The 12,177-nt window shown below is 55.9% G+C and overlaps 4 protein-coding genes across 4 annotated transcripts; 3 read left to right on the top strand and 1 right to left on the bottom strand.

Annotated features, from left to right (window-relative positions):
- Positions 1-1,301: 1,301 nt before the first annotated feature.
- Positions 1,302-3,590, top strand: BBBOND_0403500 (hypothetical protein, conserved; the record flags this gene model as incomplete). The annotated part of the gene is made up of 1 exon (XM_012914594.1): positions 1,302-3,590. The coding sequence occupies one exon, from the start codon at positions 1,302-1,304 to the stop codon at positions 3,588-3,590; it is 2,289 nt and encodes a 762-aa protein (XP_012770048.1).
- A 1,727-nt stretch (positions 3,591-5,317) lies between these two features.
- BBBOND_0403490 (jmjC transcription factor, putative) lies at positions 5,318-7,922 on the top strand (the record flags this gene model as incomplete). Its single annotated transcript, XM_012914593.1, has 10 exons — positions 5,318-5,548; positions 5,587-5,701; positions 5,739-5,863; positions 5,902-6,241; positions 6,280-6,362; positions 6,428-6,824; positions 6,864-6,974; positions 7,016-7,153; positions 7,194-7,348; positions 7,386-7,922. The coding sequence occupies 10 exons, from the start codon at positions 5,318-5,320 to the stop codon at positions 7,920-7,922; spliced, it is 2,232 nt and encodes a 743-aa protein (XP_012770047.1).
- Positions 7,923-8,094: 172 nt separating this feature from the next.
- On the bottom strand, positions 8,095-8,461 carry BBBOND_0403480 (hypothetical protein; the record flags this gene model as incomplete). The annotated part of the gene is made up of 4 exons (XM_012914592.1): positions 8,095-8,123; positions 8,164-8,220; positions 8,259-8,410; positions 8,445-8,461. 4 exons carry the CDS (start codon positions 8,459-8,461, stop codon positions 8,095-8,097), a joined length of 255 nt encoding a protein of 84 aa, XP_012770046.1.
- A 1,135-nt stretch (positions 8,462-9,596) lies between these two features.
- BBBOND_0403470 (importin beta subunit, putative) lies at positions 9,597-12,176 on the top strand (the record flags this gene model as incomplete). Its single annotated transcript, XM_012914591.1, has 1 exon — positions 9,597-12,176. One exon carries the CDS (start codon positions 9,597-9,599, stop codon positions 12,174-12,176), a length of 2,580 nt encoding a protein of 859 aa, XP_012770045.1.
- Position 12,177: the final 1 nt, after the last annotated feature.

Here is a 12,177-nt window from a genome sequence, read left to right as displayed (position 1 = left end):
CATACGATTCAATGCACGTGCCAGTGGCATGTTTATGTGTGGTGTCGTGACGTCGCGGTGACAGTGGTGGGCGCTGACGCTCCAGGGGTGGGGACCGCTTCTTGTTAGGCTTACTTGAAAAACAGTAATAATACCGGTGATTCATCAATCGTTCTCTCGCTGTACCGGTGGCGTGGTCGACATGCGGGTGCTGTCGATTTGGGGCTGTCGTTACAAGTAATGTCGTTTTCGATGAATCATTGATTCACCGGTTAAAGTTGCGTTTTTTCGGCAAGAAGAATATCCTCTACTGCTTCGCATCGCTTTTACCACGGGTGAGGGTCGCATCAGGAGTATTCTGTGTGCTTCTTCGGTGTACTACTTTTGGCCTACGGCGATCTGGCCTGCAGGTGGAATTTTTTTTGTCACGTCAATACAGGCAACGTTTGGACCGCAGAGCAGCCATGGCCTCTGCCGGCTATTAACTTTTGTTCGCCTTTGGGCCGCTCGCGCGCGCCACATCGTTTGTACGAGGAATTTGGGCGCGATTGGCTAATTTTTTGGTTTAATAGGTTGTCTTCCTGTTTTCAAGATTCATCTGGCTACTTGATTCGCCAGATCTGCATTTCGGTTTCGCTGAAGTCGAGTATCGTGGGCTGATATCCGCGGTGCCATTTGTACGCATTTTTGTGCTGTACGCTTCAGCATCGCCTGCGTCGTCCTTCCGCGTTACATCAAGAAGCGTCGATATTTCCGTCAGCCTGCGAGATCTTTTAGGTTGATCGAGGTGTGACGAAGATAGTTGTATTTTATAATATTTGGAAGGGGTTTTCTTCTAGCAAGACTCTCCTCCGGAATACTCTTCCTAAGCGCCTTGAAAATCGCGATAGCACAATTGTGTGTCTTAGGATTTTAGACGTAATAGGTAACGTTTAATGAATGGATGCTCGTCTACGCCGGCTGAAGCATTGCTAGGATTTGTATATTTACACTTCCCTGACATTTAGAGGTAAACAACCATCTGAAGGTACATTTGTACGCTGTAAAAACAATCAGAAGGTGGATTCTTAGTCGCCTAGTGGGTACCTACATCGCGATATTCACGTGGTTTCGGCAACTCACCGTTTTTAAGGTTTCGTCGAAATTGTGCATCGCTTCTTCGAATCACGTGAAGATCATCTTCTCGTCTCTTAATATTTGGAATTTCGATCAGCTCACCATCTCATTTTCTGGATATTCAACTTTTCAACTATATATTGAAAAGGTCGAGGACTGAGGATATAGCGGTGTATTGTACCATATAAGACAGATTTTCAGCAATTATGTACGACCCGTCAGGTAATTACAATTCAAGTTACAGCCCTTATGGCGTCTCCGGAAATGAGTCCTTCTCCCATCACGCTCCTACGGGAGTGTACTCGTTGGGCACGTCGAGTATGGAGAGCAACGGAAGCATAGGAAATCTGTTGAAGTGCATTAAGACATGGCAGGGCAACGCAGAGGGTTCTATCAGTTCTGGTGGAAGCGTGAAGGATACGTACGACAATTTTGGCCTTCTTCGGGCGGATTCCCTCGGCGTCATGTCACCAGCTATGGCTCCTTGCTACTCGTCTCCAAGTGCGCTTCAACCTTCATTCCCGGTTGCGTTGGGCTGCCACCCGGCGCCTCGAATGCGTAGCAACGGGCATCTCGGGCACGCCGCTCCGGCAGTATGCGACTACCCACTCCAAGATCAGCAGCAGCAGGTGCAGATGCACGTGAGGCCACAGCTGCAACTTCCGGAGCAATCTGGGGAATACGACGGTTCTTTGGATGTTCGTCCAGTGCTTTGCATCGACGGCAGTGCACAATCTCAGCCGTTTTATTCGCAGAATCGTCACTCCTCTCCAGTTTGCGTCCCTGAAGGACATTGCTCTCAAGGCGCTCACTCTGAAACATACTCATCACATGCGCAACCCCAAGCACTCGCCACGATGCAATGCCAGATGTCGCCTCATTGCGTCCACAGATCGCCAGTAGCGTTACCATCTCCAGGACACGTCAATTCCGGGTCGCCATTCGCCGAGCCAATACATCCCTCCAGGGTCGGCAAGCGCCGAGCTCCATTGGCCGATCATTCGGTCGATGCCCGTGCCATCTATCACGACGTCGGCGATGGATCAGGGAGCACCGTTTTGGTTCCTTGTTATCCGGCTCTCGAGACGGACGCACCTGTGGCTAAGCGAGCCTTCGTCTCCAACCCTTCGTATATGCATCCGGACTACGACCAGCATCACTCTTCGCCGCTCACCAAGCGTCCGACATACGGCCTTGCCATGCCACGTCCTGTACCCGGTGCGTGTAGAACTGATCAAATGGCGCATCTGTATGCCGATGCCGACGACATCAAGTCAGGTCCCCGTCTGGTGTACGTTGGGAATGTCGACGTCCTAGGTAACGACCGGATTGCCGATGGAGAAAGCAATCCGTTCCTGGACGCTGGAGCAAGAGTGGTTCCCAACGCAATCATCACGCCTCGGGATATTCTGGTGTACGGACGCAGGGGATCGTTCACCTACGGCGACAGGCCCTTTTCGCCCGACAGCGACCCCAGGGCTGCCAGCTTGCTGAAGAACATTACTGTGAACTGCCAATACGGCCGTGTGCGGCCTGCCGAAACTGCACCACCGCAGCCGCGTGTCGTGTTGAACGGGCGGTCAACGGGACTGCTGGAGGCTGACAAGTACGCCATTATGGCAACGCAGGTCGAGAAGGTTCGCGGCGTGTGCTATTGCCGCAGTGACAATTCGTGGACTGCGTGGTGGACCGAGAAGGGTCGCAACCGCAAGAAGGCTTTCAAGGTCAGCCGTCACGGGTTCTACGAGGCACGCGCGATGGCCATTGAGCACCGCCGAGCCATCGGTAAGGACGGCGTTTATCGTCCTACTGTCCAGCCATACGACGGTACTGGAGAAGGTGCTAAGCGTGTTGCTACGGAACCTGTTGTATCTGAAGTGACTCCTGAGGTTTCAACTTCTGCGGCCACCCCTACAAGTGTGATGTCCCCAGTGACGTTGCCTGCTGGTGTCGTCACGGCAGTGAAACGCATGAACACGACGCCTAGACAGAATGAACGCACGTTTCAGATGGCAGTAACGGATGTTGAATCGCCGGTTGTCAGGAACAGGCCCGTTGACCATTCGTCTACCGAGAATGCGGACGAGTTTAATCAGGAGACCGCACCGACGCCAACTTTGGACAGCTGTGATTCCAATGCAATCAAGGCTTTTGACGGACAAAACTACTGCAACACCGAAGTGCACACGCCCGTTCGCACTCTGAAGGAGCACACCGGCGCTGCAGCTTGGGTCCCCGGCAAGGAGGGTGAGAAATTGGATGAGATGTTCAAGAGGCGTGTTATGTCGGCCTGCACGACCGCAGACAGCACTGAGTTCGTAGGCGCGAAGACCGAAGAGCTCACACCGAATATGGTTTCTCTGCACCACGACATATCGGACATGCTCAAGCTGGATGAGGCCTCCGTTCGGAACGTCAAGATGGCCATATCTAGCCTCGCTTACGGCGTCGAGGACTCCAGGCTGCCTGCTGAGCCTCGTGCTAACAACGCCTGAAGATCTTTTAAATTCACCGTCATTGAACTGGCGTGTCATGTCAGCGTTTGCTGCAAGAGACTGTTCCTCAAATATCGGATTGTTGTTGTTATGGGGGCGCTACACCTTCCATTGTCTATGTTTCTCTGGTTGCTTTAAGCCGTCTGCGACTTCCGTCGAGACCCATGTACCAACTGAGGTCTATCGTGCCCTATTGTACCAATCGTCAAGACTACGGGAGCCTCGCCTCCTTCGTTCCGCCGCTTTATAATACAGTGAAAAACCATCCCGCCGTGCGCGTTTGCGCGCTTACGGCCTCCTGCTACACTTCCACAGCTACTTAACGTACCAACTACAACGTATCTATCGCCCTAATGGTTGACAGTGTTGCCAACGTACCGCGAGTGCGACGTCGCTTTTTGTGCTTTATGGGCGCGCTCTCATCGTGCTTCGGTGTTTCCAGCCTAGAGATACTCTTTGCGGTTTAATCGGTCGTTTTATGACTCATTATTCGTGAACTTTGTTTTTCGGCATGTACCCCGGGATTACCCAATTTTTATGTCTGGCATGCAACACGGCCAAATACGTGCCCACCCAGAAACGCACCCTGGTTCCCTCTGATAACCTGGATGTGAGCGTACGGTTTGGAGGACGGACCTCCCTGCTTGTAACAGATAATACCACCCCGCACTAGCTCGGCACCCCGCGCGTACATCGGCATACCAGCTGTGTGCTAGCGCCTTACAGCTGCACCAGCGGCATACCTCACGTACACCGTTAGTCTCGAAAAAATCGCCTTTCCACAACGCGATACTGCTGATTCTGCACGTCTGTTGTGTGTTGTTGCAGTCACGCATGGCATGCCTCCAGAATATGCGTTTGCCACAGCGCTTCTTCCCTTGCGCACCCTCACAAATATTCCTCCACGATTATCACCTCAACACTAGCGTATTGCGCACACGAAAAACGCTATCATCAGGCGCATAAATCACCTTTTCGGCGATCCGCTGCTTCGTCGCCCAGAGTTGCTGGCGTCGGTTGAAGCTACCCCGTTGCAGTGAGGGGTGATGTACTCGTTAAAATTTGGGATCCGGCGCAATACGCGTGCATTTATTATGTGCCGATTAAATTTTGCTTTGATGGTCTTTGACTTTTCGTTTTTGTGGAATCCTTGAGGTACATGAAAAGGTTAACATGTCTATCAGCAGTATGCAGCGACGTTGTTGAGGCCTCAATCATATCTAGTAAACTGGATTTGTGCTGCGGCGCATGTTCAGGCGACTTCTGGCAGGTTATCGACGTCCGCTTTGCCAGCGTGTGTCGACGGTGTGTTGGCCTTCGGTTGGAATTAGGGACTGAAGTTGCTCGAAACTATCTTCCATGCGGTATATCCATGCTCGCGATGTAAAAATTCGACTACTGCTGCTGGTCCTGTGTTTTTTCAGCGCCGTGGGCGGATCCGATTTGGCGCTCCCTGAGATACGTCGGGCTGCCCTAGTTGCTTCTATGCATTTTGGCACGCATTTACATGACGTATTTGGCAGAGAAATTGGCTGCTGGTAGTCCTGTCGTTTACACATGGTTTGACTGATGGTCAGATCCAGGTGTATGATTCTAGAAAACACTCATCGACATTGCCTGCAGGAGGCTTGCCTTCGGAGTCGCCGGCGCGTCCCTGCGGTTCCTACGTTGCAGTGAATTGTACGGGAGTACAACCGGTGTGAGCTGTGCGGAAGTAAACGGATAAGATGGTGTCGGCGAGGGAGGCGCTCTCACGTAAATCTTCCGTGTCGGATTCGAGCTTCGAACCCGAGTACACGCGGAAAAGAGCCAATTGCGGGGCCGATAATGTCAGTGGAAGTGATGGTCAGGCGTGCCGTCGCAGTACCCGAACGACGAGGCGACCTTCCTACTTCAACGTTGTCCATGAGGCTCGCGCCGACCGCGACACGATGGCTGCCATAAAGCGGAGCCGATTGGTATGTTTTGGCGCCCTGCGGATTAATTTTTGTGCCAGGAGACCCAGGAGTTGCACATGGACTACGCGTCGTTTGTCAACGTGCCGACGATCTATGCCAATGCTGAGGAGTTCCGCGACCCCGTGAAGCTTTGGCACAAGTACTCCCGCTTGGGTACGTTGGCGGCACCGCACCGTTATATTGCGCACAGGGGAGCGGTATGGCGCGATAAAGGTGGTGCCTGTCGACGGGTGGCGCGGCACGTGTCCTCTGGACACGGACAGGGTGAAGTTCAAGGTTCGTGAGCAGCGCATTGAGAATCTCTGCAATGGGAAGGTACCTCGTCGCTTGCGGCCTCACAATCCACATTGCAGGGGTTCTCCCACCCCAGCTATAGCTGGGACTGCGAGCGCATGAAAGCTGAGGACACGAGCTTGAAGAATGAGCTGTTCGGCTGCGAGGACCCGAGTGTGGAACAGGTCGAGCACATGTACTGGGCCTTGGTGAAGAAAGGGAGCGGCTCACTGGTGGTTAAATACGCCACCGATTTGAACGTGTACTCGCGAGAGTTCAAGGATGCGATGGTCGATGTTAGAGGTACGGCCGCCGAGACCGACGTGTGGAACATGCGCAACTTGCCCAAGTGCCCCGGCTCTCTGCTGCGTTACTTCGACCGAGTGATCCCCGGCGTGAACAGCCCGTGGTTCTACATTGGTGAGTTTAACGCGGCTTTTATTCCACACGTCGCGCAGGAATGTGCCTGACGTCGTTTTGCTGGCACACGGAGGACAACTACTTCGGCGCGGTGAACTACCACCACTTTGGCGCACCCAAGGTTAGTGTAGCGCTGCTTTTGGCCCTGATGCTCGCCAGGTGTGGTACGTAGTGCCTGGTCGGAAGGCTACTCGCTTGGAGACGCTGCTGAAGGACTATTCGGCCCACGAGAGCGAGGAGTTCGCGCTGTACAGCCTTCGTATCCAGGTTCCGCCGGATGTGCTGATCGCAAACCGCATCCCGGTGTACCGCGTCGTGCAGCGGGAGAACGAGTTCGTGTTTGCGTGGCCGCGCGCGTATCACAGCGGTCTGAATACGGGCTACAACGGCAACGAGGCGTGCAACATCGCTCCTGTGAGCTGGCTGACGATGGGCTACGAGTCGTTGGTGAACTACAAGTTTATCAGGAAGACGTGCGTATCGTTTTACTCGTTAGTGATGAGCGGCGTCTGCAACTACCGCGACTTCGGCACTGCGGACCTAGCGCGAATGATACACTCCCTTTCGCTCTTGGTATCCCAGGGTGCGTTTGCCCCCGTCACGTTCGTTTCACCTCGCGCAGAATTCACGCTGCGAAGCAGCATCCTGTACCCCATGTTGCAGATGTATTTGCATTTGGATTGTCCTGACGTCTTCGACGTGCAGAAGTTTATGGACGAGGCCTGCCTGCAGGGTAAGCTAACCGTTGGGTCTAAATGCTGCCATCGCTTTCAGAGTTTGATGCCGAGTCTTATGTCGAAGCGCTCAAAATGCTGTGGAGTGATGACGACGACAGCTTCCTTCGCGGGTGCATGTTGCTGTCCTACGTGTCGATGAGGGACTGCGACCTGTGCGACACGCCGACGTTTGGAAGTGAGTGATTGTGCACCAAGCATTTGCTGACGCGTATCAGGCTGTCTGATGTGCTTGCATTGCAACTGCACTGTGTGCATTAGCTGCCAGGCGTACCACCCGTGCAACTGCGATACGCGAGTCGTGCTCTACCGTTACCCCCTTCAGGCCTTCAACCGCATCATATCCATTCTAAGCGCCCGCATGCACAGTCTGGTGTGTTTTGCTGCTGTATCGCTCATGTCACCTGCAGAACGATGACGACTGGCAGCAGATGCCCGTGGTGGCAGTGCCCGCTGCGTCCGCCTTGTCTAGCATCGACGCGAGTTCTGTCTTCAGCGTCGATACGTTGCAAAAGTTGCTTAACTCTGCCGATGATGTGTTCCCATTCAAGAGCCTTCCGAAAAGCGAGGGCGATGTTGAGCCGTCGGCTTCTGTTTTTTCGTCGTCGTCCGACCTGGAATCTGTGTCCACGACTGACGAGTGCTTCTCCTGCGAGCCTTCCAAAGTGTTTTCGCTTCCGTACACAATGGCGTGGCAATCGTGCTGGTTCGATGACCTGCGCGCCGCGTCCGAACGCATGCGTCCGGCGGATGAGGTGAAGGTTTCGGAAGGCGAGTCGCGCTACGGGGAGATTGCGCTTTCCCAGCCGTTCGGCGTGTTCCGCGATGTGTTTGCGAGTGCCAAAGATGCGCGCGCTCTTGCCCTTGTGACAAAGCTCACTGTCCGCTACATGATGCTCTCATTCGAGGGCGACTGTAGCTACGCGTCTTGCAACGCCAAGGCGTGATTTTTTTATCATTTCAATCACATTCGCGTCAATGTTCTATCAGATATTATTAGAGTGTGTCTGCATTTCCGCGCGGTCTCCACCGCTCGTCGGAGCGCGGCGGGGGCGTGTTGCCTCAGGTCGCGGCGGTCACCCGGTCCGTTGTCGCGGCCGTTGTTTAACCGCTCCGCTCCTAATACGGCTTTCCCAGCGGGCACGGTCCTGTACACAGATGCAAATCGCCAGTTTTGCGAGCGCTTACCCGAACTGTACTTCCTGGGTCTGCCCATTTTGTTGGTGTATCTGTCCTGGACGTTGACTGCAGGCGGCTGTGACGCTCATCGGCTGGCAACTCACTCCTGTTGAAGGGGTACACGAGGTCCTCCGCTCCTGAGAGCACCAGCTTGAGCTCCCTGGCGTACGTGCGGTAGTTGTGGTAGCAGTTTGCGGCGAATATCGCCGGCAACTGCGGCACGTCGAGGAGGAGCGTGAGGTTGGCAAACGCGAGCCTGGGCGATGTTGCTGACGGTTGAGTCGACCTACCCCGGCGCCGTAGACATCGCTGAGTTGTTAATTGCGTATTATCAGTCACGCGCTGGGTAGTCGTGCTGGCGGCACGCCGCATCGCCGGCCGGTGGGGAGGCGTCAGTGTATGTGTGAAGCGTGTTTTGGCCGGCATCAGCTGGACGCCGGTTATTTGCTGCGGGTATTAGTACGACGCGTTCCGTGCCCGTGGCGACACCGACTGTCCGCTGTCTTGGTCGTTACAAATATGTGACTCTGAATTGGATGACTCGCAGGCATCGCAGCGTCGATTTCGAGGGATAGCTACAGTTTACACCCGCATCAATAAAATGCCACCCTGGAATGCTGTTTTCGGTTCAGAAATAAGCTGATTGGCTCAACAGGCTGCAGTCGCTGCTGTCCGTGTACACACAAGAGCTATACGTTCCACAACATCCACGCAACTAGAAATGGCCGTCATGTTTTGCTACGTGCGAAATGAACTGCGTGAGCTAGGCTTCGTGTCGGCGATCGGACGTTTACTGCGTTTTGGCGCGCACCCTTCCCGCTGCTGTGGATTTAGCCCGTTCCGTCCATTCTCGCGTTATGCGATGCACTTGTGCGCGCATCCGGCAGTTTAACCGCTTCAGTGTTTCGTGCTGGATGCGACCGACGCGATTGCGATCCAGATTCTGTGAAATGTTGACGTTGCTCCCCACAGTTCCGGGCGTATACGACCATCTGTCTATAACTATCCTCACGGTTTGTAGCCGCGGTTGGCGTCGGCTGTTAAACGTGGTATTTGCAGTTTTTACGTGTAAGCGGCACCCCCGTCCGCCGCAGCAACGGGCCTACACATGTGACCCAGACACTTCCCGCGCCGGTAAGCTAATCTCAGCGCAGGCGATCTGGCAGCCGGATATTTTAAATTACCGTCGATCAGTTACGCACCTCCGCAGTGGCTGGGTAGCTTTTAGCGCGATCGGTTGCTGAGGACGTCCGGTGCCGCACCGGACGGTGAGGTGGCGCGCTGCAGCGCCGGCGACCCAAATTACGTGAGCACGCATTCACGGCCGAGGCGCTTGCCCACCTCGTGCCAGCTGCCGGCTGTGAGGGCCGAGCGGCCGTTTTGACCGTCTCGGGCACGCTCAAGTGCGCGCCGCCTTCTTTATCGCAAAACCAGGCGCCAAGATGGAAAGCAACCTGCTGAACATCCTGGCCACGTGCCTGACTCCGACCTCGGCCACTTTCGCCGAGGCTCAGCGCCAGCTGGGCGAGATGCGCAAGCACCAGCTGCCGGAGTTCGTGCGTGCCTTGTGCGACGTGATCGCGAACGCCCATGTGAACAGCGACATACGTCAGTTGGCGGGTGTGCTGCTGAAGAACTGCTTCGAGCGCGACCCCAAGTCGAGCGACCCTAACGCGAACGTCCTGCTGCAAGTCCCCGAGGACTCGTTGCGCTACATAAAGGTCCAGCTGCTCAACGTCATGAAATCGGGCGGCGAGAGCCAGTCGGTGCTGGCGGCGTGCTACGTGATCTCGCGCATCGCCGAGCTGGAGCTGCGTCGTCAGGGTTGGCCAGAGTTTTTCGACATCATCATCGGCATGATGGACTCGAACGACGTTGAGGCGTGTCGCAGTTCGCTAAAGTGCGTGCAGTACCTGATCGAGGACCTGTCTTCGGTATACTACAGCCACGGCACCGCGTTCCTCTCGAAATCTGAGTGCGATCGACTGCTGACGTCGATCGTGAAGGGCGCGTGCATGGCCGACGATCGCAGCCGCAAGACAGTGATGACTTGTATGCAGCACATCCTGCCGTTCGTCGGCAGCAACATGGCCATCCCGAGCGAGCGCGACGCCATCGTGCGTGCTATTTGTTACAACAGCGCGCCGGGTAACGGCCCCGATGTGCGCGCGGCGGCAAACGACTGCCTGGTGCAGCTCATCACCGACTACTACGAGCTCATTGGCCCATGCCTGCAGTTCATAGTGCCGCTGTTGTGGCAGGCGATCGACACTTGCGTCGACGAGATTGCGATTCCCGCGTTCGAGTTCTGGAACACCATTTGTGAAACTGAGATCCAGCTCGAGTTCGAGAACCCCGATGCCAACCAGCACATCATCCAGCAGGTGATCTCGTACCTGCTGCCCAAGATTTTACATACCATGACGCTGCACGAGTACGAGGACTTCGACAGCGACACCTGGACGCTGCCTATGGCCGCCGGCGTGTGCCTTTCGCTGTGCTCGCAGACGGTGCGTAACGACATCGTGCCGTCGGTGCTGCAGTTCATCAACGACAACTTCAACCACCAGAAGTGGAACCACCGCGAGGCGGCTGTGCTCGCGTACGGCTACATAATGGAGGGCCCCGACGCCGAGACGCTGCAGATGCTGGTCCGCGACTCGTTCGACCGGCTCTGCGACGTGATGGACGACCCCTCGATCGCAGTGCAGGACACGGCCGCGTGGACGATTGGGCGTATCGCGAGCTTCCACTGCCAGGTGATTTTGCCCTACCTGGGCCACCTGGACGACTCAAACAGCAACCTGTCGAAGATAATGCGGGCGTTGTTCAAGCCGGCGCGCGTCGCCGCCAACGTGTGCTGGTTCCTGCACGAGCTGGCGGAGAACGCGGTCCGCGCCTCGGGCAACCGTGACCTGATCGACGCCATCTTCCCCAAGGTGTGCGACGCGCTGGTCCGCAGGGCCAGCATGGATGACGCCATGGAGAAAAACCTGTTCTCGTCGGCCCACAGCAGCCTGTGCAACTTCATCTCCAATGTGAGCGTCCGATGCCGGAAGCAGCTGGGCGGCATGCTGGAGCACTTCGAACGGATGCTATCGCAGTCAGTGTCATCTGAGGACCAGACCTCCGAGACGCGCTCGCGGCAGGAGACCATCTGCGGCGTGGTGCAGGTGCTGCTGACCCACGTCGAGTTCGTGCCCAGCACGCAGAACCTGTGGCGCAACCTCTACACGATTCTGCAGGAAGACCTGAGTGAGGACGCCCTGCTCACTGTGAGCGCGCTGATAAACCGTGTGGGCAGCGAGGAGTTCCAGCCCCACCTCCCGCAGCTCATGGATATTGTGCTGGCGGGGCTCCGGCGTCCCGACATGGTCGACTCCTGCAAGGCGTGCGTCGAGCTGATCAGCGACATGTCGCGCGTCATGGACAGCAGCATGCGGCCGTACGTGCCTCAGATGATGGACATCCTTCTGAGCGCGTTGGCCGACTTCAACACGCCGCAGAAGCTGAAGCCGCCGATCGTGACCGCGCTCGGCGACATCGCGATTGTGGCTGGTCCCGCGTTCGCGGCGTACCTGGAGCCGTCGATGAACCTGCTGTTGCAAGCTGCGAGCATTTCGTTCGAGATGGGCCCCGTGGAGAACGAGGAGTGGATATGGTACATCACCGACCTGCGCGAGGGCGCGCTGTTGTCGTTCACCGGGATCTTATACGGGCAGAAGGGTGCTAACCAATTAAACGCGTTGCGCGGTTACGTGAGTAGCATTCTGCAGTTCGTGCAGCAGGTGGTGGACACGCCGCAGCATTACTACTCGTCGTGCAACTACCGCCTGGCCGTGGCGCTCGCGGGCGACCTTGTGACTGCGTTCGGCGCCGACCTGTCGGTGCACCTCGTGAACTCCACGCTCATGAACAAGATAATGGAGCGCCTGGAGCAACTGGAGACGGAGAATGAGCCGTCTGTGCCAGAGTGCCGCGAAAAAGTGAACTGGCTGTGCAAGCTCCTAAATGGGAGGTAAC

Source organism: Babesia bigemina (genome assembly GCF_000981445.1).
Source record: "Babesia bigemina genome assembly Bbig001, chromosome : IV".
In the NCBI taxonomy this organism is placed as follows: Eukaryota; Apicomplexa; class Aconoidasida; order Piroplasmida; family Babesiidae; genus Babesia; species Babesia bigemina.
Note: the sequence above shows the minus strand (reverse complement) of the source record. Positions and strands in the feature narration are given on the sequence as shown.